The 26,524-nt window shown below is 39.5% G+C and overlaps 1 protein-coding gene, 1 long non-coding RNA gene and 1 pseudogene across 2 annotated transcripts; 2 read left to right on the top strand and 1 right to left on the bottom strand.

Annotated features, from left to right (window-relative positions):
* Positions 1-8,208: 8,208 nt before the first annotated feature.
* Positions 8,209-9,165, bottom strand: LOC148035926 (pathogenesis-related protein 5-like). The gene has a single exon (XM_087679040.1). It carries the CDS (start codon positions 8,973-8,975, stop codon positions 8,379-8,381), a length of 597 nt encoding a protein of 198 aa, XP_087535166.1. The 5' UTR covers positions 8,976-9,165; the 3' UTR covers positions 8,209-8,378.
* A 7,260-nt stretch (positions 9,166-16,425) lies between these two features.
* On the top strand, positions 16,426-16,992 carry LOC148035925 (uncharacterized). The gene is made up of 2 exons (XR_015691006.1): positions 16,426-16,755; positions 16,860-16,992. It is a non-coding gene; the product is annotated as an uncharacterized LOC148035925 (long non-coding RNA).
* A 975-nt stretch (positions 16,993-17,967) lies between these two features.
* On the top strand, positions 17,968-19,080 carry LOC148035924 (ribosome biogenesis protein WDR12 homolog pseudogene; annotated as a pseudogene).
* The last annotated feature ends 7,444 nt before the right edge of the window (positions 19,081-26,524 follow it).

The raw sequence follows: 26,524 nt of genomic DNA, 5'->3' as shown, positions 1-26,524 counted from the left end.
CCTAAGCAAAGAAGCACTATTGTAGTGAAAGAAAATCATGAAAATAATTATATTCGCACTTTCATGTTGTTGATTTTAAAAGAATAGATGTGTTTGTGTGATCATATATGCACTTGCATTGATACACCACATAGTATCATATCGTGGATACATAGCACCTGTTTATATGAGTGATTACTTGATGCTAAGAGTGTGAGATATCCCAATACATAAGGCTAGATATTCCTTTCCTTGGGAGTTACTTGATGAGGTTTATGTAACATCTCCTAGATCATTTAATTGAAAGATTAGACTTTGTTTCGAATTCGTTTTATATTCACAACCCATCTTGGGACCAATCTACGAGGTGTAGGAGAGTGTGGTGATCAACTAAGAGGTGCTTCCTATGTGTGCTACGTGGTGTGTATAACACCAAGATATTTAGGGAATCCCTATGAGGAGCGGGAAGATAATTATTTGTTGGACTACAAAATCAGACAAACACAAAGCTTTTAGATGCTCCTAGCCATAAGGCCGTGTGGGGTGGTTTTAGATGAGTAGTAGAGGCCTAGCTAGTGTCTTAGAGCCAGTATCTAGCCCATTTTAGGTTTGGAGAGGTGGTGCATTTTTTGAGAGCCACTAATAAGTGGGGGTTTTCGAATCTCGATCAATAGGGACTAGTTTGTTAATGTATTCCAAAAGCTAGTGAGATAGATTCAAAAGATCATCATGCTAAACTTTAGAAATAAGAAAGATCTCAAAGGGCTAGACAATAGGCCAAAATCATTTGAAGATATTCTCTACAAAGGTATGGTTCAATATCTCTATAATGGGGCGGGATCTTAGTAACCCTAGCTTGATGCATAATTTGTTAAGAGAACAGAGTTCTAGTACTTCCTCCATTCTAGTTAGTTCGTCTACTTCAAGTGGAGTAATAGTTTCTATAGTTTAAACTCCTTTAGCGAATCCAGATGTAACCATGGTGCGACCCATTGCAATTGTAGTAGGAATGCCGAACTTGCCAGTCTTAGGGTTTCCTCTACCCATTTTTAATGGTGTAACAGAGGAAGATGCAGAACTTCATATCAATTAATTCCAAAAGTTAATGTCTCACTGTCGAATTCAAGATGAAGAATGCTTGATGATGTTCTTTAAGATGTCTTTGAAAGGACGAGCAATAGTATGGTATCACAGCCTAAAGGCTGAAACCATAACTACAATTGACTTTTTCTTTGCGGTCTTCGAAGAGAATTTTTCCCTGAAAGGGGAGGTTAGTATTGGCTACATGTTATCAATGTAACATGTCAAGAACCTCACATAAATATTCGTTGATATGCCAAGAAACTGAAGGAAGTATTTCGTAGGTTGTAAACCTATATTCCCATCCCAGCTCCTGCTGCTCAGTTGTAATACTTTTTGAATGGGCTAGACTTTAACATTCAAGTGTAGTTGAGTAGTGTTGCTCTTATTGACATTGATATGACTATTACAAAAGTAAAGGATATAGAATCACTATTGCAAGTAGCTTATACCTCTTGGGCAAACGGGAATTCAAGTCTAGGTGTTGGAAATACTTTGGCGTTGACAAATAACAGTCAAGGGATACCCATGATTCCTCCTAATGGTAGAGGAAGCATCATCCAAAATGTGCCTATGTTGCCACCTCCTCGCAGTGTGACCATGTATATGGCTAGTCAAATGCCTCCACCAAATGTTCCAAGCCAAACAATAAATCCTACCAATGTTACAAGAAATCAAAAGCCAATTCCTAATCAATTGCTTAGACCAATGGAACTACAAGTACGCGATCATGGTTATGAGTCAAGTTCCTCGAATGTCCTTGGTGAAGCTAAGGATATTCTGAAGCACTATACTGACATGATTATCGAATAATATAGACAAATAGTCCTTGATGCCAATTTTTTTAAAAAGCAGTAGAATCTGATAGGGAGTATGCCTTGAAAAGGATACCCCCTCAAAAAATAGTTGTAAGTGGTGTGATGGTCAAAATTTTCCTAAGAATTGTCCAAATCTTAAATGTGACATATATGGGAAGTCTGGCCACTTAGCTAGTACCTATTGTGGGAGCAAGATTAGTTCTCTCTAACAAGAAAGTAAATAGCTAGTTTTGATCAATCATCGAGCACATGGAAATAATCTGTAGCAAGATGAGGGACTGAAAAAAATACTACAGAGAGGGAAAGCTATGGTAGAGGAGCTGCCTAGTGGCAATGGAGTTAGCCCTATAGAAGTTGTTTGCATCAATGGCACTGAAGCTTCTAACCTATGGGTCATTACGAGAGGTCAAAAGGTTTGAATCGACAAAGACAATATAACACATGTCAAGGGGGAAAATGCTAAGCAAGACAATAAGGGGACACAAGTCCTTAATCCCAATATGATAGTGGGCGTGTCAAAGCTGTAGATGGTAAAGCCGACCCCAACAAGGATAAGGAGTTGCCAAAGAATAAGGCAAAAGGTAGGAAATAGGCACCAAAGTTGGTTCAAAGACCAAAGGAGAGAATGGTCTGGTGAGAAAAAAAGGCTCTTGCTAGCTATTATGAATTTGATCTAGTGAGTTCTTGTTGCAAAGTTAAGCCAAATGTAAACCTCATGTATTTAACTAAGTTGTCTGTAGGAGTGCGTACAAAATTTAAGAAGATTCTTCAAACATGGTATATCCTTGAACCCTTGGGAATAGCGTGAGTAGGAGATGATTGGTTTGAACATGCTAAAAAACATTTTTCAAGGGTAGCACCATAGGTTGATGGAATATTAGTGGATTATACTATTGTGGACATAGAATCCTCCATCAACATTATGAGTTTGGAATTGATGGAGAGGCTTGGATTAGAAATCAAGAAAGAGGCCCCCACAATTCTTCGAATGGTTGATGATAGTTTAAGACAACCTGAAGGTTGCATCACTAAAGTTCATGTGATCGTTGCGAGTGTGGAATGCATTTTGGACTTTAGAGTCATTAGGTTTGTAGGGTGACCTAGCTATCAAGTATTGCTAGGTAGGCCATGGATGTTACAAGCAGACTGTCAGGTTGATATACCCACTGGTCAGTTCATCTTTGACAAAGGTGCCAAATGTTTAGTAGCATATGCCTATTCTAAATCTCTTCAAAGTGAGAGAGTTCCTTTATCCTCATCAAAGTTAGACACATTAGATGCTCCATTTTCTAGAGAGTCATCATTAGGTGATAAATCCAATAAGGGGTCCACCAAGGAGGATATTTATCAAATAACTTTGAATGGGCCAATAGAAGCTCAAGAGAGGATTAGAGATCCAGATGTAATTGAGTTTGACCTTGCCACGTTGAATGATTCATGACCAATAAAATTAGGGGTCCATGCTTAGGTTAGACGAGAGAAAGGACTATGTGTCCTTGATTCAGAAATTCTACGATATGTTTGTGTGGAGTTATGATGAGTTGAGAGATATTCCTCCTAATGTGGTTGTTCATACAATTCCTCTAAAGGAAGGTGGCTGTCCTATGCATCAAAAAGTAAGGCATATGCCTTTTGAATTAAGGGATGGGCTATTCGAGAAATTGATAAACTATGAAAAGATGGCCTAATATTTTATGTTCAACACACAAAATGGTATTCACCACTTGTTTTGATAAAAAAGAAGAACAATCAGATTCAGTTTTATGTAAATTTTAGAGAGCTCAATAAATAGACGGTTAAGGATTACTATCCATTACCATTTATTGATCAGATTTTGGATCAACTAGTAGGTAGGGAGAGTAATTAATTTATGGATCGCTTTGTTGGATACACCCAAATGGCTATTCCGTAAGAAAGACAAGTTGAAAACAACATTTATCACTATCTTGAGTACTTTTACATATCATGTGGTGGCCTTCGGTCTATGCAATGTGCCTAGTTCTTGGCAATGAACAACGATTGAGAAGACTTTTGGTGATACCTCCCTAGAGGAGTTAAAAGTATTTATTGATGATTTTGGGGTAGCCGCCACAAGGAAAAGACAACTCGTCATTCTAAGGAAATGCTTTAAGCATTATAGACAATTCTGCATTGCCCTTAACCCATAAAAGTGCACCTTTGGGGTACCCTATGGGTTCTTACTAGGCCAAGTGGTTAGTTTTGTTGGTATTGCGACTAACCTTGAAAAGATAAAGGTTATGGTTGCTATGAGCCCACTATGTACTCTAAAAGAGGTGCACAAATTTTCATTATCACTAGGATATTACTGAAGATTTATCAACGTAGTGGCAGATAGAGTGTTGCCATTGACGAACCTCATATCCTTTAACTATCTGTTTGAGTGGAATTTTCATGAATAAAACATAACCCTTTTCTATTCAATCTGTAAATAACTCCTTTATATTACACCCTTCTATATGTAAAAAATATATAAAAATTGTATTTTAAAAATACCTTATTTGAATCCACGTGATGCACACATATATATATTCATGAGTAACTTACCTGGGTGGAATGAAGCCTATCAAGTATCCTTTGAGGATGTGAAGCATGAATTAGTGAAAGTGCTAATTCTAAAAGCGCCTAGAAGAGGTGAAGTTTTCTATATATTTTCAATAGCAACAACGCATAGTATCAGCTATTGTTTAACCCAATTTGGAAAGAGAATTGGTATCATTAAATTGCCTTTGCTAGCAAAAAGTTGGGAATATCTGAAGTCAACTATACGTACATGGAGAAATTGTGCCTTATAATGGTTTTCACCAAGAAGAAATTTTCAGCATTATATTCTCTATGAGAAGGTAGTATTTTTCACGAAGGCGAAAGTACTTGCACCATTGCTAAAAAAATTGTAGCCCCTTGACCATTTAGTAAAGTGGTTAATTACTTTGCAAGAGTTCGATTCTAAGATTAGGAGTAAACCACTGAAGATGCAAGGTATTGTGGAATGTCTTGTGGATTTTGGGGAGCCAAAGGAAATTCTGGTTGAAGGAAGTGACATTAAAGGTTTATTCAAGATTGATACAACTTCCATCCCTTCTTGGTATGCAAGTATAATGTATTATTTATATACAGGAGGATCTAGGGATGCTTTATCAAAGTCTAAAATGAGAAAGATCAAGTAACAAACATTACTCTTTTCGATTATAGTTGGTGTCTTGTATTGGAGAGTTGTAGATGATATTTATCACCATTATGTAGTACTTGTGAGGTACCATTCATTCTTGAAGAGTGCTATGATTCAGTACGTGGGGGACATTTTGCTAGTCGGCTTATCGCCCAAAAAGCTCTTTGTGCTAGCTATTGGTAGCAATAGATTTTCCAATATGCTTTCAATTATGTTAAGCGCTACGATATCTATCAAAGACATTATGCAAGGGAAAATTGTAAGCGACCTCTAAACCCTATTTTAGCTACATAACCCTTGGAATAATAGGGTATTGATTTTGTGGGACCAATCTACCCTTCATCATCTACGCAAAAGCGATATATTATTGTAGCAATGGACTACTTTACAAAGTGGTATGAAGCTCAAGAAACGATGAATGATAATGCTAAGAAAACATCATATTTCATTATAGAGCAAATTGTTTGCCATTTTGGTCCACCAAAGGAGACACTGTCTCTACTCCACCCTCTTCTCTCTCCTCTCTACTCTAATTTCTCTCTAGTTTCTCCTCTTTATTATATTTTCTCTCCTCTCCCTACATTTATAATCCTCTCTCTCTCTCTCTCTCTCTCTCTCTCTCTCTCTCTCTCCTTCCACTCCCTTTCTGTCTCTTTTCTCCCTCTCCCTTTCTTCCTCTACCCTTCTCCCTCCTCTCTCTAATCCCTCACCTTTCTTTCTCTCTTTATTAATCCAAACCAACACTTTGAAAAACTAAATCAAATTTTACCAATTTCTAGTTGGATTTAATGTTCATACTCTAAGCTTATTAAAATTAACCATGGGAGTGAAAATAGGAAAAATGCAAAATATAGTAGGGTTTAAATATGTATCTCAAGTTCTGATAACATAAAAATGAGGAGAACAAGGATCTTTTAACCAAAAGTAAATTTAACTAGTGTTAGAATATGCATAAAACGTGTTTTTAATGGGAAAAATTTTAAGTTGCATCAATATGCATATCCAAATTTGCATTGGCATTTTCATGAAGAAATACTGAGATATACATCAAGTGCATATGAGCACACCCATAGGTGCTTGTATTGCATTCTTATTTTTCTTAGAACTGCAACAGAAATCAACATTACTATTTTCCTTATGCCTTGTATTGATTATGTTGGTCTCTAATGAAATTTAATAGCTTTGAAATTTTATTTACCATCTAATAAACATCTCCACAATTATCAAAATTGGCACAATATGTAAAGAGGTATACATGCCATAAGGTGTACTAGTAATCTTATGAAATTTAGTAGCTTTCAAATCTTATTTACCATCTAATAAACATCCCCACACTTATCAAAATTGGCACAATATGTAAAGAGGTATACATGCCATACGGTGTACTAGTAATCTAAAGAGAATATGTGAGTTTAAATACTAGCAACTAAGGGGTCTAAGTTGCCCATTTGCACTCATTATTTTTCTTTGAGTTATTCTAAAATGTTGGGACTAGATTATGCGTTGATTTTTGTAAATATTATTTCTATCTAATCTCATCTTTCAACGTTAAAATCATTTTTTTGCATAGTAATTTTGTATACAATATTTAGACATGCATGCTCTAAAGTTGCTTTACATTGACTAGCCTCATTATTTTCTAGACATCAAACTATTATAGAGACCTTTTGTCTTACTTCTCATAATGTGCATAAACAAGGCATTAGTGTTCACAACACCTTGACCTACCATGTGTCCTTGTAAAATGTCTATGTTAGATTAGCTCTATAACTACATGATGTATTGCATACATAGTGTTTTTTGTAAATAAAGGCTAATTTTTTCTTTGGAATACATATACATCTCAAGAATCCCTGCACATAGATGAATAGTGATATTTGACAAATCTCCCTATTACAACCATACTAGAATTGTGAATATCGTTGCTGCATTTCATAATACTCCTGAACTTCTTGTTGAGGATCACATTTTTATGTTGATTTGACTTGTTATGCTATACTTTTTGTAAGTAAGTGATTGCGCATGTGCATATATACAAATTTGTTGAAAAAACTATGAAGGTATAGGTTGCCTCAAGGAGTGCATTGAGTACCACAATCATCCATAGCTTCATAATAATATGAAAAGTTAGGACTATAAATACTACAAGACTTGCAAAATCCATGATTTAACTACTAGATATCTCAAATATCTAATAGTGTGTGAAGTTGTCTCACTTGCTCTTGCATAAATCATATCCTAAATAATAATGTCTCTCACAGAAACCTAAGTTTGAATTCAATGTGCATAGGACTCAAAAGCACATACACAAATAGACAATAACATTTGAATCTAGTGTTGGTATTATGAATCTGTATAATCAGGGAAGAAAAAAAATTTGAGATCCAACCACAACCCTATCATGCATATTTCATCATATTCAAGTTCATCCATAGAGAGAGCGTGCATGACTTGTGCAACTTGGATGCATGGTTGTCTTGGAGTTGTTATGATATGCAAGAACTCCTTTCATTAAACATAAGCATATCCATCTATTCTACATTCATCATTTCGTAAACATATGATTTATATATCAAAGAATTTGAAGATCAGATTATATTGATAGAGTAAGTAGGACTATATGACATGTCTTTAGCTCTAAATACCCATTAGGGTTTTTATAGTGATCTTAAATCATCAAATAGTTTTATTAGAGGAATTATTTTTTACATAATGTTAATATTGTGGGAGGGAAAATTAAGGCACCAAATCAAACAAGTCTGTAGCACAGATATGATATATTAAGTTATAGTTCCATGCCCATGCCTCTCTTAATAAAGGCCTTATTCTTCTAGCAACGCACAAACCTTTATCTATGAAGCGTGCAATGATATTGTGAAAAGAAGCCCCCTACCAAGGAGCTCTATGGAACCCTGCTTTTCAAAAATAACTCCCATTGTACAAACGTGACAAGCTGCCGACATTCTTGCTAGCTTGCAATCTAGTGTGTAGTGTATTATTCAGTTGATCATTGCCATGATGACAGATAGAATTATCTAGCCTTTAGTGTGTTTAGACTCTTGATTGCGACTACGTACTCAATTATCACTTATTAAAGCACTCTCCGAAGTAATAAGGGATACTCGAATCACTATGGAGAACTTAGTATTTCGACCATGGAAATTTCATCCAAGTCAAGTCATGTCAGATGAATGCATATTAACCGGACGACGGACGTTTTATTACAACGCACCGCTGGTCTGGTACACAGTCGCTTATAATAACTAGCTGGCGCTAGTGCGGGAGGCCGTATATTAATGGAGATAGGTAGGTATTCAGGGGCAGAAGGTGATGGCGAAGGTGCCCCCTGTGGGCGTGCCGTGGGTGGCGTGGTCGTCCTTAGACCAGCTGTAGGCGTCGGGGCAGGAGGCGCGCACGTTCTGGGCGTAACCGGTGTTGGGGTCGTCGCGGTTGGGGTTGACGCAAGCATTGCCGTTGATGTTTCCCGAGGGACAGATGGAGCGCGCCGCGCTGCAGGAAACGCCCGCGCCGTCGCCTGTGATGCTCATGCCCACACCCAGCTGAAAGCCGTCCACGGCGCTCACGTCGTAGAAGTCCGTACCCGCCGGGTTGTTGATGGTGAACTCGGCCAGGAGGCTCGGCGTGCCTGTCCCCAAGTTGCCCGACCAGCCATTAGGGGGCGTCAGAGACCTTGTCTCGCCGGACGCCAGGGAGAAGCCTGTGGTCCCTATGGACGGACCGCTGGCGTTCTCCCGCACTTGCACGCCCAGGGTGCTCCCGCAATGGTTTACCACATTGAAGGAAGTGGCCGATACAATATTTATTAACTCACTTGTCATACTCATCAGTATCATTGTCACGACGGCCAGTGATGCTACCAGCGATGACCTGCAGCAGCTTGCACCAGCCATATCGTCGCTTGCGGACAATTTGTAGTGTCGTTTATCGAAGAAAGTATTGGACGCGCAGCCTGATGTTTCTGATGCGGCCTCTATTAAGAGTACTGCTCTGAGTGACGTTTCTGGTACGGGCTCTATCAAGAGGAGTACGTCTGCTCTGAGTGAAATGTAAGGTCTGTTGCGTTGTGTTATGATCTGCGCCTATGCTCCTCGTCTTGATTCATATTTCGCTTACCGATCCGACTCTTATATATAATTAGCAGCGCAAAGTACTGATAGAACTAGATGACTAGTTGTCCTGGGACGTCCTCAAATGTCAGCGGACGACGTCATCGACCCGTGGATGAATTAGCTGTCTAGAGTGTGCGGCCGACGCGGTCGCACGCTGCTACGTCTGTTGTCCATCCAAGGAAACGGCAAGCATGGAAAAACTTGCTTTTGAACGGCGCTGCTACGTCTCTTGTTCAAACGTGAAACGCTCTCGACCGGGGCATGCGGAATTAGAGTTTGGGAAGGCCGGATGAGTCCTCCTTCGAAGCAGTTACCAACGTGTGAGTCCTTTGTCAAAGTCTACAGCGCTTATTACCACAAGGGAGCAAGTCGTCACGGCTTCAAAAGCCCTTCAGCGGCCAGCAGCCCTCGATCCTTTCAAATTTGAGGGCTGAAGGGCTCGACAACTTCCTTCTATCAATGTCTATGTCTTGTGTTGAAGGGCAACCTTTCGGTTCGTCGTCCTTCTAGGCTAAAATTGGCAATATTGCCCTTCTTTAGATGAGTAAAACTTTCAAAGTCCTCTATTGAAGAAGGAATTTCCATTTCACCTCGCGCTTATTACCACATGGGAGGACGACGTTGTCAAACCTTAGAGCCCTCAAATTCGAAAGCAACTATGCCTTTTGTTGAAGGGTAACCTTTTTTATCATCCTTCCGAACCAAGTTTAGGTTGAAATTTACACTACCATGCTTCTTTAGATGAGGAGAACTCTCATCCATCCTTTATTGAAGAAGGATTTTCTTTTCCTCATCATTTAAATGCCCTTCTTCAATGGTCTATTAAGGTTATGTAGCACCAACAATTTAACACACTAACATTAAAATAGAATTCTAGAATTACATTTATGAAAATATATTTAAATAGCCACGCACAAATCTTCATGATATATTGAACCATAGCATAATCATCTATGCCCTATGACCTATCAGCTAGGTATGTGATATAATAGCATTATGGCATCCCATGTTGTGTATTGTCTTCCTAGCGTACTAGTAGCATGTATTTCCTCTTCAACTAGAACTTTAGGGTGTAGAGGATGATATTTCCATTTGTTGTTCAAGGAAAGCTTATGTATAGTAACCTTTACACTGGGGGATGTGGGAGCCACATTGGTGGGACTGCATTTAGTAGTCTTCATGGTTCTACATTGTTCACCATTTTTCCTGATGCAACCTTTGACCTGTTCAGTGATACTCTGATGGCATCCCAATTCATCAAGAACAAGATTCTAATCTTGGACTTTGCTAGAAGAGAGATTGGTGCAATATGAAGGGATAAGGGTAATAAGTTTGAGTTCCAGATTGTGATAGGCTTTATTTACTATTGCATGGACAAGCTAGAATGTTTTCATATTCATGCTACGTCATTGGCAATGAGTTGTTGCTTGAGTTTAGTCTTCTTGTAAGGCTCCTAGGTTAGTTAAGATATAGCAAGTGGTCTTTTCTGTAAGTAATTAGTTTGAAGACAATAGAATGTTTCGACTTACTAGAGCTATGCGCAAATAGATTTACATCTATTACCTCTTTACTACTCTTGATTGATTGGTATTTTCTCCCTTTTCCATTTTAATGGGTTCTTCAATAGTTGAGATAGAAGTCACATAAGAAGTTACAACATTGTGCAGCATATGTACATTGGCATAAGATGGACTAGCTCACTATTTTGTATAAGATGCAGTAGTAGAAATTGAAAATGACGGCACGTTCAAATTCTTTGTTGGATCAGAGAAATTTGATGGTTATTGAGTCTTCAACATAGAGTGGAGAGCATCCATTCGACAGCTTTAATCTTGGAGTTTTACAATTAGATTGCTTTCCCTTTTAGACTCAAATAATTGGTTTGTTGCTTATCCATACAATTGGAGTGACAAGGGCCAAGTATGACTGTTTTTGGGTGGTGTTTGTGTCTTGTTTCTGCAAAAAACAACTCATTTATTTGTTTTTTGGTGCATGCTTTACTTTGGTGACTCAACCTATGATTGTTTTTATAGATTGGGTAACTCTCATGTACTCATGGTGGTTATAGTAACTAAGATAGGACTCGTAAATGGTTGTGGTGCTAGGAAACTAGTTTATGAGGCCTTGGTAACCATACCAATTTATTTTCTACATACTAGTTTTAAGCATGCAAGAGGGATTTTACAAAAACACCATGGCTTCATATTGACCTCCCTTTGATACTATCAACGAAACATCAAGGACAAAATTCAATAAAAGGGAGTGTTTTAAGAAAATTAATAAGTTGCTAATTAACTAAGGTTTAAGGAGAGTCGAACATCCAAAGCTACCCATTCTTGTATGAGACATGGTAATATGTGGTGCAACTCAGAGGATGACAAATACATACCACTTATGTAGAGTGTCACCTTTCTCAGATTTTGAACCTTTCTCTTTTCTTTTCTTTTTTGTATTTTGGTACCAAATAGTCACTATGTCAATTTTCCTCTATATCAATCTAACAATCTATTCTTCTCTTCCTTCTCTCTATGTTGGACATTGTTTAAAAGGTTTGCCTCCTCCTTGCCCTACATTTGCATATTCTCTTCTTTCATAAAACTTTCTCTATCAACCTTAATATTATAGCTCGTGTTTCTCCTCTTTAATGTAAAATTAAAGCTTCAATATGGATTTTAAGAATTGAAGTAAAAGATGGCCAACATCCATAGGAACATAAAACAAGATTGATAAGAAAATAGATAAAAGTACCAATAATATTGTGTGTCATGTCCACTTTGCGACGATTCAAAATATCTCATGTCAGAAGATTGAATAGGATGCTTCAAAGGTTATTTAAGATGCAACTCCTTACATAGATAGTGGCTCTTTGGAGTTCCTTTCTCATCATATCCTTACTTGGACAATGGCCTAATCTCGTGGGAAGGTCCTCTCTTTGTTCTCCTTGCCTTTCTAGTAGTCTCGGATCTAATCTCCCATTCCTTAGAACTTCAAGCATCTATTTCTTCCTATAAAAACTCAAATCATAGTGTAGAATGAGATTGTATAGATTGGGGGCATTTGGATATCATTTTGGTTGTATGGGTTACTTACTATACTTATGTGGTTTTGACTCTCTATAATTCAATAAATATGATCTATGCTTTAATAATGACAACATGTATCTAAATAGTGTTTAGAATTAGTTCTTAAGTTACTTTGGATGTGTGGAAAAATGTTGGTGATGACTTAATTTTGATTTTAAAAAATTCTAACACAAGAATGTTTCTCATCTTTGAGCCTCAACTTTAGCTAAACATGCCAAATTTTGACTGAAGGTCATTGATGGGCTCTTTTTGCTTGCTATACAAGTGTTAGAAAGCACAAAGATAAGCATTGCTAGGGTCATTCAAGCAACTTTGCAACATTTGATATTGATCTTCAAATTGCACTCGTCTTGGCATTAATTTCAATGTGACATGAACTTTAGGAAAGGTTTATGTTGGGCATCCAACCCCTTCTAATAAAGTTTGATATAACCAAGATTCCAAAATACTCAAAGGAATGATATTATAGTAGGTAATGGTTGGTGATTTTAGGAAAGACAAGACATCAAGGGGGTTTTTGACATGAGAACTCTTCAAGCACTTGTAAGGTATCAATAGATTGTAAGTCTATCAACATATCAAGAAGTAGTACTAACATTAAAACCTATCTTTATAAGCTTAAATAAGAATAGCCCTTGTGGGCATATAAGTGAGTTTTGTAGAACACCTAGCAATGAAAATTTTAAAAGCCTTATAAGCCTAATTAATCATAAAGGCGATTGACTACTTCCAGTTTTGAATGTGCCTTATTTTTAGCCTTCCCACTACCTCAAATTAGCACATTTCACAAGGGATGAATGATATACTGATGAAAAACTCCAACATTTTGAGGGAGAAAGTTTAGTTGATATGCATTACTAATTCTTGATAAAACTTTTGGTGCATATTCACTTGCAATTTGAAAAATATTTTGGGTGCATATAGCAAAACATATTTTGACATCATTTTAAAAATATTTATCATGCCCATTTCAACATGTTTTTTAAAAACATTTATGTTGCACATACCAATACTAGTAAAATTGTGAAAAAAACCCAAAAAACACACACTTGTGTCATCATTACTCCATGCCATTTGAAGAAGGTAAGTGCATTACCTTCTCTCTCTCTTTCTTTCCGTCAACTTTTTCTTAGTTTAGAATAATGTTGTTCAAATTTTTTCATAAACATGATAAAAGGAAAAAGGGAAAATAGGAGAAAGAGCTCATATATATATATATATATATATATATATATATATATATATATATATATATATATATATATATATATATATATATGTGTATATATATATGTATAGAGAATAGAAGGTTGGTTGGTTTAAAAATTTTATTTATCATTTGTCTTGTTAATTTCTTTACAAATTCGGGTAGAAATTTGTGGTAGAAAGGAAGGTAGACAGAGAGAGGAGAGACAAAAGAGAAAGAAAGGATATGTAGAGAAGAGAGGAAGAGGGTGTGGGGGGTGTGTGTGTGGGGGGAGAGAGAGAGAGAGAGAGAGAGAGAGAGAGAGAGAGAGAGAGAGAGAGAGAGAGAAGTGACAGAGAGAGTGTAGAGAGAGAAGGGAGAGGAAGGATAGATCAGAAAGGAAGATGGAAGAGAGAGGAAGTAAGGAAAGAGAGAGGAGAGGGTGGTAGGTGTAGAGAGAGAGAGAGAGAGAGAGAGAGAGAGAGTGTGTGTGTGTGTGTGTGAGGAGAAATGGAAGATTTTTAAGGAAAAGAGAAAGAGAGGAGAGATGGAAGAGATAGAAGGGTGAAAGAAAGAAGATGGAAGAGAGAAAAAGAGTAGAGAGGAAGGGTGCAAAGAGGAGAGAGGGTAGTGGGCGGAGAGAGAGAGAGATAGCAAAAGAAAGAGGAAGAAAGAGAGAGAGGAGAGATGAAAGAAATCAAAGAAGGGCAGAGAGAAGATAGAATTCCTTGGTGGACTAGGAAAGGTTCATAAAATGGTCGGATAAGCAGTTGAGACTATGTTCTCCAACTATAAAAGGAAGACCCCTCCAAAGCCATGGTTAATGTATCTTTCACCCAATAAGAGTTGTTCTGGCTAGCCTCAATCTCTTTGCCTATCATCTCTCTAGATTGCAATCTAAGCGTCAGAATAAAAATACATGGGTGGACTAAGCCATTTTTATATTATTTTGTTTGAATATAAAATAGTTTTTTTCTCATATTTATTGTGTATTCTCTACTCCTTGCTTAGATTCTATCTGCTACACCCGTGTAATTTCTGCATAGTATAGAGCCTAGGTCACTCTAAGAAGTAGAAAGGACATGAGAGAACAAGTCTTCAATAGTTAAGAGACGAAATGTCATGTTCTAAATCACATAACGATGCTAGTTGTCGGGACCTAAAACATGCCTGACATTTGCTCTAAGCAATAGCTTGACCTCATTACCACTCACATAAAACCACCCCACACAGTCTCGCACCTAGGATCGTCGTTTAAGACTTTGCATTTGTACATTTTCCATAGTCCAATGACTAATTCTTTCCCCCACTCCTCAAAAGGAGTCCCTAAACATGCTAGTGTTATAGACCACACAACAAACACACAGAGGGAGCACCCCTCAATTGATCAATGCACCTCCACTCCAGCTCTCCTACACCTTAGGGATTGGCCCTAAGATGCACCATGAACATCAAACACATTCCAAACAAAGCCCACTCTTTTGATAAAATTATCTAAGAGATAATAAATAAACCTCACCAAATAAACCCCAAGGAATTGAATATCGAGCCCTATGGGTTGGGATACTTAGCACTCTTAGTGTTAAGTCTTCATTCATACAAGCAAGTGCTATACATCGATGATACAATACCATAGGTGCATCAATGAAAATGTGAATATGACCATCATGCTCAAACAAATATTCATTGAAAATCAGCAATGTGAAAGTATAAAGACAATTCTTTTCATGAGTTGTCTTTTATGCACGATAGTGCTTCATTGCTTAGAGCTAGCATCGAGCTTCCTCGTGCTATACCGATGAAAAACTCCAACATTTTGAGGGAGAAATTTTAGTTGATATGCGTTGGTAATTCTTGATAAAATTTTTGGTGCATATTCACTTGCTATTTGAAAAGTATTTTGGGTGCATATACGAACACATATTTTGACATAATTTAAAAAATATTTCTCACTCCCATTTTGACACATATTTTTGAAAAAAATTGATGCATATACCAATGCTAGTAAAATTTGGGAAAAAACTTGAAAGTGTAGTGCTCTGTCATCATTTCTTTATGCCATTTTAAGAAGGTGAGTCACCTTTACAGCAGCTTCAGGGACTTTCTCGATGACACAGGCAGCTCGTGACCGCCTCACTAGAGGATACTCAGCATTGGCTCTTATGGAGCGACAGTGTCATCAGGCACATTTCCAGGAGCCCCGCACCAAGGGGTGGCTCTTTGATACTCTAGTCACTCCAGGACTGATGTATGGAGCGGCTATATGGGGGCCAGGCCTTGCCGATTATGTATGGACATTGATGGAGAGACCTCAGGTGATCATGATATCTAGATTGATTCACAGCAAGGCCTCAATTCCACATGACATTGTGCGAGCAGAGCTTGCCACACCGCCCGTGCTAGTCAAGGCATTATTTCAGACAGTCTGATTCCTACATAGATTTCAGGATATGGACAGAGATCGCATTGCATATAGAGCATATATGGCATCTCAGGAGATGGCTCGAGCGGGGGATACCACATCATGGTATGCACAGACTAGAGCTTGGTTTGACAGACATGGGCTGGACATTGATAGACTCCCACCTCTTCTATATGATACTCAGGCTCCCACTTACACCCTCTCTCTCTCTGAGAGGAACAGAGTCATCAGACAGGAGATATGGCATATTTATATACAGAGGACATGGGTCAGCCGTGCACAGCCACTGCCATCGAAGATGGCACATTATTATACACAATTCTTGAGGATATCAGAGCAGGGATTCATAGAGATTCCGAGATATATGCAGATCTATATGCCACATCGATTGAGAGTTCTTATTGGACAGCTCATGGTATCATCACATCAGCTTATGATTGAGAGTGGCAGAGCCAGTGGCATCCCGCGGTGTCGTATTGCTGCGCATTCGAAGTGTGTAAACCACCCAAAAGTTGTGCATGGGAAGCTGTGCATGAAGATTCTTGCACACTTTTTTTTGGATTTAATCACAGGTTTCGTGAGCAGGCAAGTTCTTTTGTTTCAGAGGCAGAGAACATAACCTGATAACTGATAGTCTTGACCAGAATGGCTGCAGTTCAAGATAGCCTTTGCTTAACCCTGGTGAGAGATACATGCAAGCGCACCAAGAGGGTGTTAGGATACGGTAGTGAGTGGGATAAACTGCATCAAGATCTTGCTGAAAAGGTGTTTGCTCTCTTGTCAGTGACCGATCTCCTGCAGTGTCAGTGTGTGTGCAAAAAGTGGAGGGCAGTTCTTTCCTCCAACAGGTTTTTGACTCTATGGGCCAGGGTATCCCCACGTGCCTCATGGTTCCTAGTTTATTGCAACTCCAATGCTATTGCAGCATGCAGTCCTGTTTCAAATAGTTGGAGTAATATCCCTGTTTTTGCCAGATGCTCCTTAGACCCTCAGCAGGTGCTCCTAATGGCATCTTCTGGGGGTTTACTGTGCTTTAGAAGTCGCAATACAGAGCATCCAAGTCTTACGGTTTGCAATCCAGTAACTAAATGCCAAAGGTCTCTTCCTAGCCCACTTCAAGTCCGGCACATTGACATCCTCGGAATGGTCACTGACAAAACTAACAACAGCTATAAAATTATTGTAACAGGACCAGCGGAGTCCAAGGTTTTTAATAGCATCACTGAAGTCTACGACTCTATTACTGGACGCTGGGTACATGAATATAGCTCTGAACAAGATTTCTGGCAGTTGTGGTGTGGAGCACATGCTGTATGGTGTGTAGGATCGATAATCCCTGCTCCTCGTGGTGTGCCTCAAATCACTGTCTGCTACGATATCGATGCCAACGGCATTCTGAATGTCTCCGCTGAGGATAAGACGACGGGGCAGAAGAATAAGATCACGTTCACCAATGATAAGGGGCCTCTGGGCGCATCGTTTCCTTGATCGAGCAGAAGGAAGAGAGCAAGGGCAACGAAGAGCATGTCGCTCTCATCAAGGAGTTCAGGGCCAAGCTGAAGGCCGAACGTGAGCGTGGAATTACCTTCGACTCGCTTCTGTGAGGAGTGCAGTCAGATAAGGAGGAGGGGTGTCTCTGCCAAGGACGGACCTGGGCGGATTGTGCTAAGAGCATCAGCAAATCTGGAAGCTTGCGGAAATTTCGATGGTAGACAAGAAGCTCAGATCACTCACTCTCTCTGCAATTCCATGGCCTTTGCCTCTGATTCTCTCGCTGTTGCTGCCGCTTTTTGTCTAGAGGCTGGTTCAACATATAAGGCTACTGTGGCTTTAATTCATCGGAGTCCTGGAAATCGTGTTAACACAGAATATTCACTTTCAATCAACTGAAAAACGCAGAAGAAATGGCATCTTTGCTTGCTGAATTGGAGCGTTTAAGGAGAGAACGGACTTCCTGCCGTCCTTACAATCTCTAGGAGTGACGCTTTCTTGACATTCGGAAAGCAACGACTACAGCAGAATGTATTTCAAGTTATTCCTAACAATTGTAACTTGACAGAAGATGATGTCGATGGAGAGAGAGAGAGAGAGAGGGGGGCAGCCGCAGCCGTCGTGATGGAGGTGGAGGAGAGGCAAGTGCAGGTCCGGTTCTCTACTCAGTTATCTGCCGAATACCGGGTGCCTAACACGCCCTTCTCTGTGCCTGCTCATCTCACTCGCTACGGGCTCTCTGAGGTCATTAACGCTCTACTTGGACGCGAAAAACCACAACCTTTTGACTTTCTTGTTGATGATGAGCTGCTCAGAACATCTTTGGAGCAGTTTCTATTTGCAAGGAATATATCTGCTGAATCCATTGTGAATATAGAATATGCGTATGCAATTTCTCCTCCAGAAAAAGAGAAGCCACGGGAACACAATGATTGGGTCAGTGTAGTTGTTGGTTCCCATCCAAGTTAAATCTCAACGGGATCTTATGACAGCTTAGTAAGGATCTGGAATGCTGATGGATCCTGTGCACAAGTGTTGGAAGGTCACACTGATGCAATAACTTCTTTAGCAACAATTTCCTCACCAGCATCACCAACTGACATCTACAAGCTAGTTTCTGGTTCAAAAGATCGAAAAGCTCGTATTTAGCTGCTTTCATCAGCAAAAGGGTCTAATAGTTCAGTGTCTGTTGACAAAACTGTTAGAGTTTTGAGAAGGCACAACTCATCAGTTCAATGCGTTGCTTCCAATACATCTGGTAACCTTGTTTGCTCTGGATCATGGGATTGCACATTGAATCTGTGGAATGTCTCAATACAGGGAATTGAAGAGAATATTGTGCAGAATAAAAAGAGAAAACTAGATGACTCATCATCCCTTGCCGAAGTTCAAGAAATTCAAGTTGAAGCAGTCAGCACACTTGAAGCACACACACAATGTGATTCAGCTGCAGTTTGGAGTGAAAGGGATACGATTATTTCAGCTTCTTGGGATCACTCCATACGAACATGGGATACAGAAACTGGAGTTAACACAGATTCTTTGATAGGTTCAAAAGTAATTCTATGTGTCAGTGTAGGAGGGGAGAGTTCTGTCCTGATTGCTGGTGGTGGGACAGATCCATTTCTTAGGGTTTGGGACCCTCATACACCTGGAACAAATACGCCTATCCTGCAGCTTTCCTGGACTGAAGAGAAATTCTGAATTTCTTTTTCAACACATAGCCGAAGGATTTAGACAAATACAATCAGGGAATTGCTGCTGGTTTTGGCCACTTATTGTTTTTGAAGAACCGATTGTGCTATGTTCTACTGTATCATGTGGAATCTATCTCTAATTCTGCGCAAATGTATTGCAGTTAAAGGCAACAGTTGTTGATGAAGATGAATCAGAGCTTGAAGAAGGAGAACCATTCTGTCCAGATTGCTTACAGATCACCCTAAACTGTATTAAAACCTAAGGAAGAGTGGAAATTGAAATAAAATATAAGGATCTTTGGTTACCAAGGATGAAATACCAAAACTGTTCATGACAGCATATAAAGAACATGGGTTTGCTCCATTTCTTTGTTGTAACTCTACGATTATGACAAGCAATATAATGAACTTGGCATCAAATATTGTGTTATCGAGATCTTCTTGATAGTCTTTATTTCTTGCTGTACCTTGAACCCCGTGTTCTGCAGCCCTTACACGAAATCTACGACATTTCTGGTGAACCCGACGTGAAAGTGCTGCGTCATCAGCAAGATGGGAGACTCGCAAGAAGAGATGACAGATGATAATGTCATGAAGAACCTGTTTCAGTCATTTACCATGTATATGCAGCAGCAAGTTCATGCAAAACGAGACAGTGATGCTATGGATGCTTTGAAAGCTGTCCAACAGGAGATGAAGCAGTTTAATGGCCAGCAAGTGTCAACTTACCTGCATTTGTATGAAGAAAAGATGAAGTTTTTTGGTGTTTCTCAAGGTGTTTGGAGCCGCTACTTCTTGCGGATCGTGGTGCGCGCTCTTGAAGGTCGAATTGCAGAAATTCAAGAGGCACATGCAGGTTGGGCTGAATTTAAAAAGGCATTAAAAGATGAATATTTCCTGGAGGATACAGGTCTTATGAATCGCAGGAATTTTTTAGCATGGGTTTCTATGCCTAATAAGGGACTTTCTGTTACCGCTCTTCTGCGAGAGTTTGAAAGTCGTTATGATCAGTTGGATGGGACTGAACAGCAAGCTTTGGAGATGCAGAAAGTGGAGTTATTTTTGCAAGCTGCAGATGCTGATTTACAGAAAAAGTTGGATGATCTTTTGGAAGATCAAGCTACTGATTCAGGTTTAAAGACTGAGTGGAGACATGTCATTGATGCTGTGAATGCTCTTGTCAAGAAGCAGCGCAGGAGAGTCAGATTGCATCGAAACACAGGATCAGTTCCTGAAAAATCCTTGGAGACTTCTTCTTCTACCCCTGCTGCTTCTTTGCCTAAGCCTACTCTTCCTGCTGTGAATCCACCAGTTCCTGCTGCTCCAGTGCCCTTATCTGTAGATGATGTTATTAAAGGCTTGGCGGATTTGATGATTGAAGCAGTCAAAGCTGAAGTTGGTAAGTTAAAGGAGCAACTTATGTCAGTACCTGCTGTAGCACCTGCTCCAGTGACTGCTTTTCCAGCTGGTCAAAGAAAAGGGCGTCGATGTATTTGGTGTGATAGTACAGAGCACCAACACTGCAGAGATTGTGATGCTTTTCAGGAAGCACGTAAGAAGAATGTAGTGTTCTGGGGACAAGATGGGAAGATATGGCTGACAGAGACTGGCGCTCCTCTTGACACGAACTTTGGTAAGGGAGGTATGAAGAAGCTTGTTGATGATATGGCTGCGCGATCAGCTTATGTGAGTGTTAGAGGAGATGCTTCAGCTTTTGGAGTCCAGCTTGAGCAAAAATCTGATGGAGACTCTGCTTTATGGTCTTCTGCCTTGGAGATAGCGAGAAGAGGGAAAGTTCAAACTTCTACTATGACTTGTGTGGGCTCTAGCATCCGAGGAGAAACAGGATGGGATTCTCCTGTTGACAGGTATTCTATTTTTGCTTATATGGCTAAAACGCAGGGTTTAGATGCCATGGTTGAGGAAAAGAGAAGAAGAGATGAGGAGGGTCCTAGCTCCTCCAAAAAGACTAGAGGCGGTGACTTTGTTTCACCACCTGTTACAGCTCCACCTATGCCAAATTCTCCAGCTCAAACAGGTTCTGATCAACCAATGGAAGACAAGCAGAAGGAAAAGAAGCAACCAAGAAAAGAGCCAGGATTCAAGCTCTTGTCAGACCTTGATATGCAAACGGATATGAGTAAGATTTTTCATGAAAGAATTTTGAATAGTGAAGTCACTTTTACTGTTGGAGAGGCTCTTGGGATTGCTAGAAGAGAAATACAGGATCAGATGCAGGATCTTTTGCGGAGGAAACGACATGCGATGGAAGGACCTGCTTTACAGGGATTGTGGCATGGAGCTCTTGGGGAAGAGCATGATGATGCAGTGATGGTTGAGAATGCTTCTGTTAATCCGCAATTGGAGAAAATAGTGCAGCCTACGCAGTATGAAGATGATGAGACCCCTATTCTCATTCCTCGCAGCCATTTTTCACGAAGTCATTGGGCTAGAGCGACCACTGAGACAGTGGTAAGGATTGGAGAGAAACAAATTCCCTTGATTGCTTTAGTTGATCATGGTTCTGAAATTAATCTTATTGCTCGAGGTGTTTATGAGAGTGGCAAGTGGCCTATGGATGCAGAGCATGGCTGGCGCATGAGAGCCGCCAATAATACTTCTAGTGATTTGTATGCTGCTTGTCCGAGTATCAGAATTTCTATTGGTAATGTTGAAGAGGATTATCATTGCTTTGTTCAGGATTCATGTTCTTATCCGATTATTCTTGGACAGCCTTTCATTACAGAAGCAAGAATGGAAACAAAAGTGATGGATGACGGATCAGCTTATGCGCGGATACGCAGTAAAGATGGTATGCGAGCTGTTCAGTTTATGACTGTTGGGGTAAATCATCCGAGAAACAGGGACTCCTTGCGTGAGGCACCACTACCTGCGAAGGAGTTGGATTTTCATTAGGTACCGCTGTCTTGCGAGACGCCAGTGGTACGGAGCGGAGAAAAGAGGAGATCTCGCCTCCTGGCAGTCAGTCTTTCTCCAATAACTTTGTTGGGTTTACTTCAGATAGTTCAGTGAGTTATCAGAAAATTTCAGATTTGCCTAGAGCTGCCAGGCAGTACATTGGTCGTAAGGAGAAAGAGTTGAAGAATGCAGGTATTTTGCAAGCAGAAGAGCATGTGGATGGATTGTATGAAGGGATGTCTTATGCAGATACATTGTTTGAGATGAGAGCAATGCTGAAAACTGATGTATGCAAGGGTTCAAAGATTATACCTATGCAAACCTTGGATATGTTTCAAGAAATTTCTGGTTTTATGCTGCAAACAGAGTTAGAGGCTGAGAAAACTCAGCAAACTGAATTTATGGCTGATCTTGATCAGCTAACAGAATTGCAGAGGGCTGAATCCATTCAGCCAACAGAGTTGAATGCAGAAAAATTTCTGCATACAGAGTTTCAGGATGCGTCTATGCAGTCCATTGAGCCGAGGGCTGAATTCATTCAGCCAACAGAGTTGAATGCAGAAAAATTTCTGCATACAGAGTTTCAGACTGCACCCATGCAGTCCATAGAGCTAAAGGCTGAAATTTTTCAGTCAACAGAGTTGAAAGTTGCTGAAAATTTGCAGAAATTGCAGCAAAGAAAAGAGTGCTTGAATGATGCCAAGGTTGACACAAAATATAAAATAGTTGATAAGAAGGTTAAGCCGGTTGCAGGCCCGCTTCCTTCTGATAGTGATGAACAGATTGAAAAAGCTATGAAGCAGCCTATGTTGAGGGATCCTGCAAATATTGGACATAAGTTTACAGTTGAAACTCTTGCAGAATTGAAGATTGGAAATGATGATTTTTTGCTTCCAGTGGAAAAAGAATGTTTTAGAGAGATGCTTGGACGTCATGGTAAGGCATTTGCTTTCTTTCCACATGAAATTGGCTGTACCTTGAACCCCGTGTTCTGCAGCCCTTACATGAAATCTACGACAGCGGGAGGAGAGGATATGCCCCCTTTGCAGATCAGAGGTGGAGAGTGAGGAGCATTTTGTTCTCAGATGCCCGGCATACTCAGAGTTGAGATCTAGATACACATTGAGCAGCTCACTTCAGGGATATATGACTGATATGGATGAGAGATCATTTGGCCGTTCTCTCTCTCTCTCTCTCTCTCTCTCTCTCTCTCTCTCTCTCTCTCTCTCTCTCTCTCTCTCTCTCTCTCTCTCTCTCTCTCTCTCTCTCTTTCAGACAGACAAAGTGAGAGCTACTGTACCAGCCTCCAGCCAGACCTCCGGGCTCACACTACAGCAGGCTGAGGACCAACGTACCCGACGCCGCGCGAGGATCCGTGGATTTCGGACCCCACAGCCACACTGACAGGAGATCCGAAGGATTCTTGATCTACATCGACAGCAGACTGAGATCCGACGACACTCGACACATTGGATCTCAGATCTCCAGTTTGCTCTTTCTCCACCGTCGATGTACCACATCCTACATCCAGGAGGGATCACCTGCTATTAGCGACTTCGACGACTACTACTACATCCCAGGATAGTATATCTCCCTGCATCTATTACATATACACATCGCACCACTTTATCACAGCCGACAGTTGTTCCCCTATCACAGCCGACATTTGTTCCCCTTTTGTAGCTATTATCTAGAGTACCAGAGCTACATACGCACATACACATACACGACACTTATCACACTCACAGCACCGTATTTTCAGTTTCCAGTTTTTAGCTTTTCATTCAACACTTTTATTTTGGATAGCTGGACCTCATCAGTTGTATCACAGTTTGTCTCATAGGCCTGTTTTGGTCTTTAGAAGACGTTAATATAACTTTCTTTCTCTCTCTCTCTCTCTCTCTCTCTCTCCCCCTTTATTTCTTTCTTACTTTGATAAAATGGAAATATATGCCTTCTTATTTGCTTTGTTTCTTTCTTAGTTCAAAATAATGTTGTTTAAAATTTGTAGAACACAAGATAAAAGGAAAAAAAGTAAAGGAAGGAGAGACACAAAGACAGAGAATAGAAGGTTGGTTTGTTTTTAGTTTGTTTTAAATTTTATTTCTCATTTGCTTGAGATTGAATATGATCTATCCTTATGTGGTTTCGACCCTATATCATTCAATAAATATGATGTATGCTTCAATAATGACAACATGTATCAAAATTGTGTTTAAAATAGTTCTTAAGCTATTTTGGATGTCTGGAAAAATCTTAGTGATGACTTAATTTTGGCTAAAAATTTTCTAACATGAGAATGTTTCTCATCTTTGAGCTTGAATTTTGTCTAAACAGGCCAAAACTTGTCCGAAGGCCATTGATAGGATCTTTTTGCTAGCTAGACAACTGTTATAAAGCATAAAGATAAGCACTACTAGGGTCATTCAATAAACATTACAGCATTTTTTGTTGATCTTAAGGTTGTATTGGTCTTGACATTAATTTCAATGAGGCATGAGTTTTAGGAAAGGATTATGTTGGGCATTTAACCCCTTCTAGGAAAGTTTTGTATAACCAAGATTCCAAAATACTCAAAGGAATGATATTATAGTAGATAATGGTTGTTGATTTTAAGAAACACAAGACATCAAGGGGGTTTTTTGACCTGATAACTCTCGAGACAATTGTAAGGTATAAAATCAGCATATTTCACAAGGGATGAACGATATACCAATGAAAAACTCCAATATTTCAAGGGAAAAGGTTTTTTTGATGTGCATTGTGATAAATATTTTGGTGCATTTTTCATCATAATTTAAAAAATATCTCAATTGCACACACTAGCACATATTTTGACATCATTTTAAAAATATACATCATGCCCATTTCAACACAATTTCAAAAAAAATTGTGATGCACATACCAGTACTAGTAAAATTTGGAAAAAAACCCAAAATACACATTGTTGTCTCATCATTTCTCCATGCCATTTGAAGAAGGTGAGTGCATTACCTTCTCTCTCTTTTTATTTCCATCAATTTCTTCTTTGCTTTGGTAAAATGGAAATATCTTCTTTCTTCTTTGCTTTTGCTTAGTCCAGAATAATGTTATTCCAAGTTTGTTGTAAACATGATGAAAGGAAAGAGGACAGATAGGGGGGAGAGAGAGAGAGAGAGAGAGAGAGAGAGAGAGAGAGAGAGAGAGAGAGAGAGAGAGAGAGAGAGAGAGAGAGGGAGAGAGAATAGAAGGTTGGTTGGTTTAAAATTTTTATTTATTATTTGTTTTGTTAATTTCTTTACAATTTCTAGTAGAAATTTGTGGTAGAAAGGAAGGAAGGTAGAAAGAGAGAGAAGAGAGGAAAGAGAAAGAAAGGATATGGAGAGAAGAGAGGAAGAGAGAGAGTGTGTGTGTCTGTGTATGTAGAGAGAGAGAGATGGAAGAGAGAATGGTAGAGAGAGAAGAGAGGAAGAGTGTGTAGAGAGAGAAGGCAGAGGAAGGATAGAGAAAGGAAGATGGGAGAGAGAGGAGAGGGTAGTAGGTGTAGAGAGAGAGAGAGAGAGAGAGAGAGAGAGAGAGCGAGAAATGGAATATTTTTAAGGAAAAGAGAGAGAGAGGAGAGATGGGAGAGATAAAGGGTAAAAGAAGGAAGATGGAAGAGAGAGAAAGAGTACAAAAAGAAGACAGGGTAGTGGGTGGAGAGAGAGAGTTAACAAAAGAAAGAGGATGAAAGAGAGAGAGGAGAGAGGAGAGACGAGAGATGAAAGAGAGAGAGGAGAGATGAAAGAAATCAAAGAAGGGTGAGAGAAGATAGAATTCCCTAGTGGACTAGGAAAGGTTCATAAAAAGGTTGGATAGGCAGATCAGACTACGTTCTCCAGCTATAAAAGGATGACCCCTCCAAAGCCATGGTTAATCTATCTTTCACCCAATAAGAGTTGTTCTAGCTAGCCTTAATCTGTTTGCATATCATCTCTTTAGATTGCCATCCAAGCTTCACGATGAAAGTACATGGGTAGACTGAGCCATTTTTATATTAGTTTGTTTGAATATAAAGTAGTTTTCTTCTCTCATATTTGTTTTGTATTCTCTACTGCTTTCTTAGATTCTGTCTGCTACACCCATGTAATTCATCTATAGTATTAGACCCTAGGGGACTCTAAGAAGTAAGGAGGACATAAAAGAAAAGGGCTTCAATAGTGAAGAGAAGAAATGTCATGTTCTAGATCACATAATGATGCTAGTCTTCGGGACCTAAAACGGGCATGACAGTAGCTCTAAGTCACTAGCCTGGGCCTCATTACCACTCACCTAAAACCACCCCACACAACCTCGCGGCTAGGAGCATCATCTAAGACTTTACATTTGTACATTTTTTATAATCCAATGACTAATTATTTTTCCCACTTCTCAAAAGGACTCTCTAAATATATTTGTTTTATGCACCACGTATCACACACACAGGGAGCACAGTCTCAGTTGATCACTGCAACTCCACTATGGCTCTCCTACACCTTAGGGATTGTCCCAAAGATGTGCCGTGAACATAAAAT

This window comes from Lygodium microphyllum, chromosome 5 (assembly GCF_053477565.2).
Source record: "Lygodium microphyllum isolate KBCC chromosome 5, Lygodium_microphyllum_v1.1.10, whole genome shotgun sequence".
In the NCBI taxonomy this organism is placed as follows: Eukaryota; Viridiplantae; Streptophyta; class Polypodiopsida; order Schizaeales; family Lygodiaceae; genus Lygodium; species Lygodium microphyllum.
This window is presented reverse-complemented; position numbering and strand designations above follow the sequence as displayed.

Coding starts and splice junctions, on each gene's coding strand:
- LOC148035926 (XM_087679040.1), bottom strand. CDS start 8,975: ATGGCTGGTGCAAGCTGCTGCAGGTCATCGCTGGTAGCATCACTGGCC.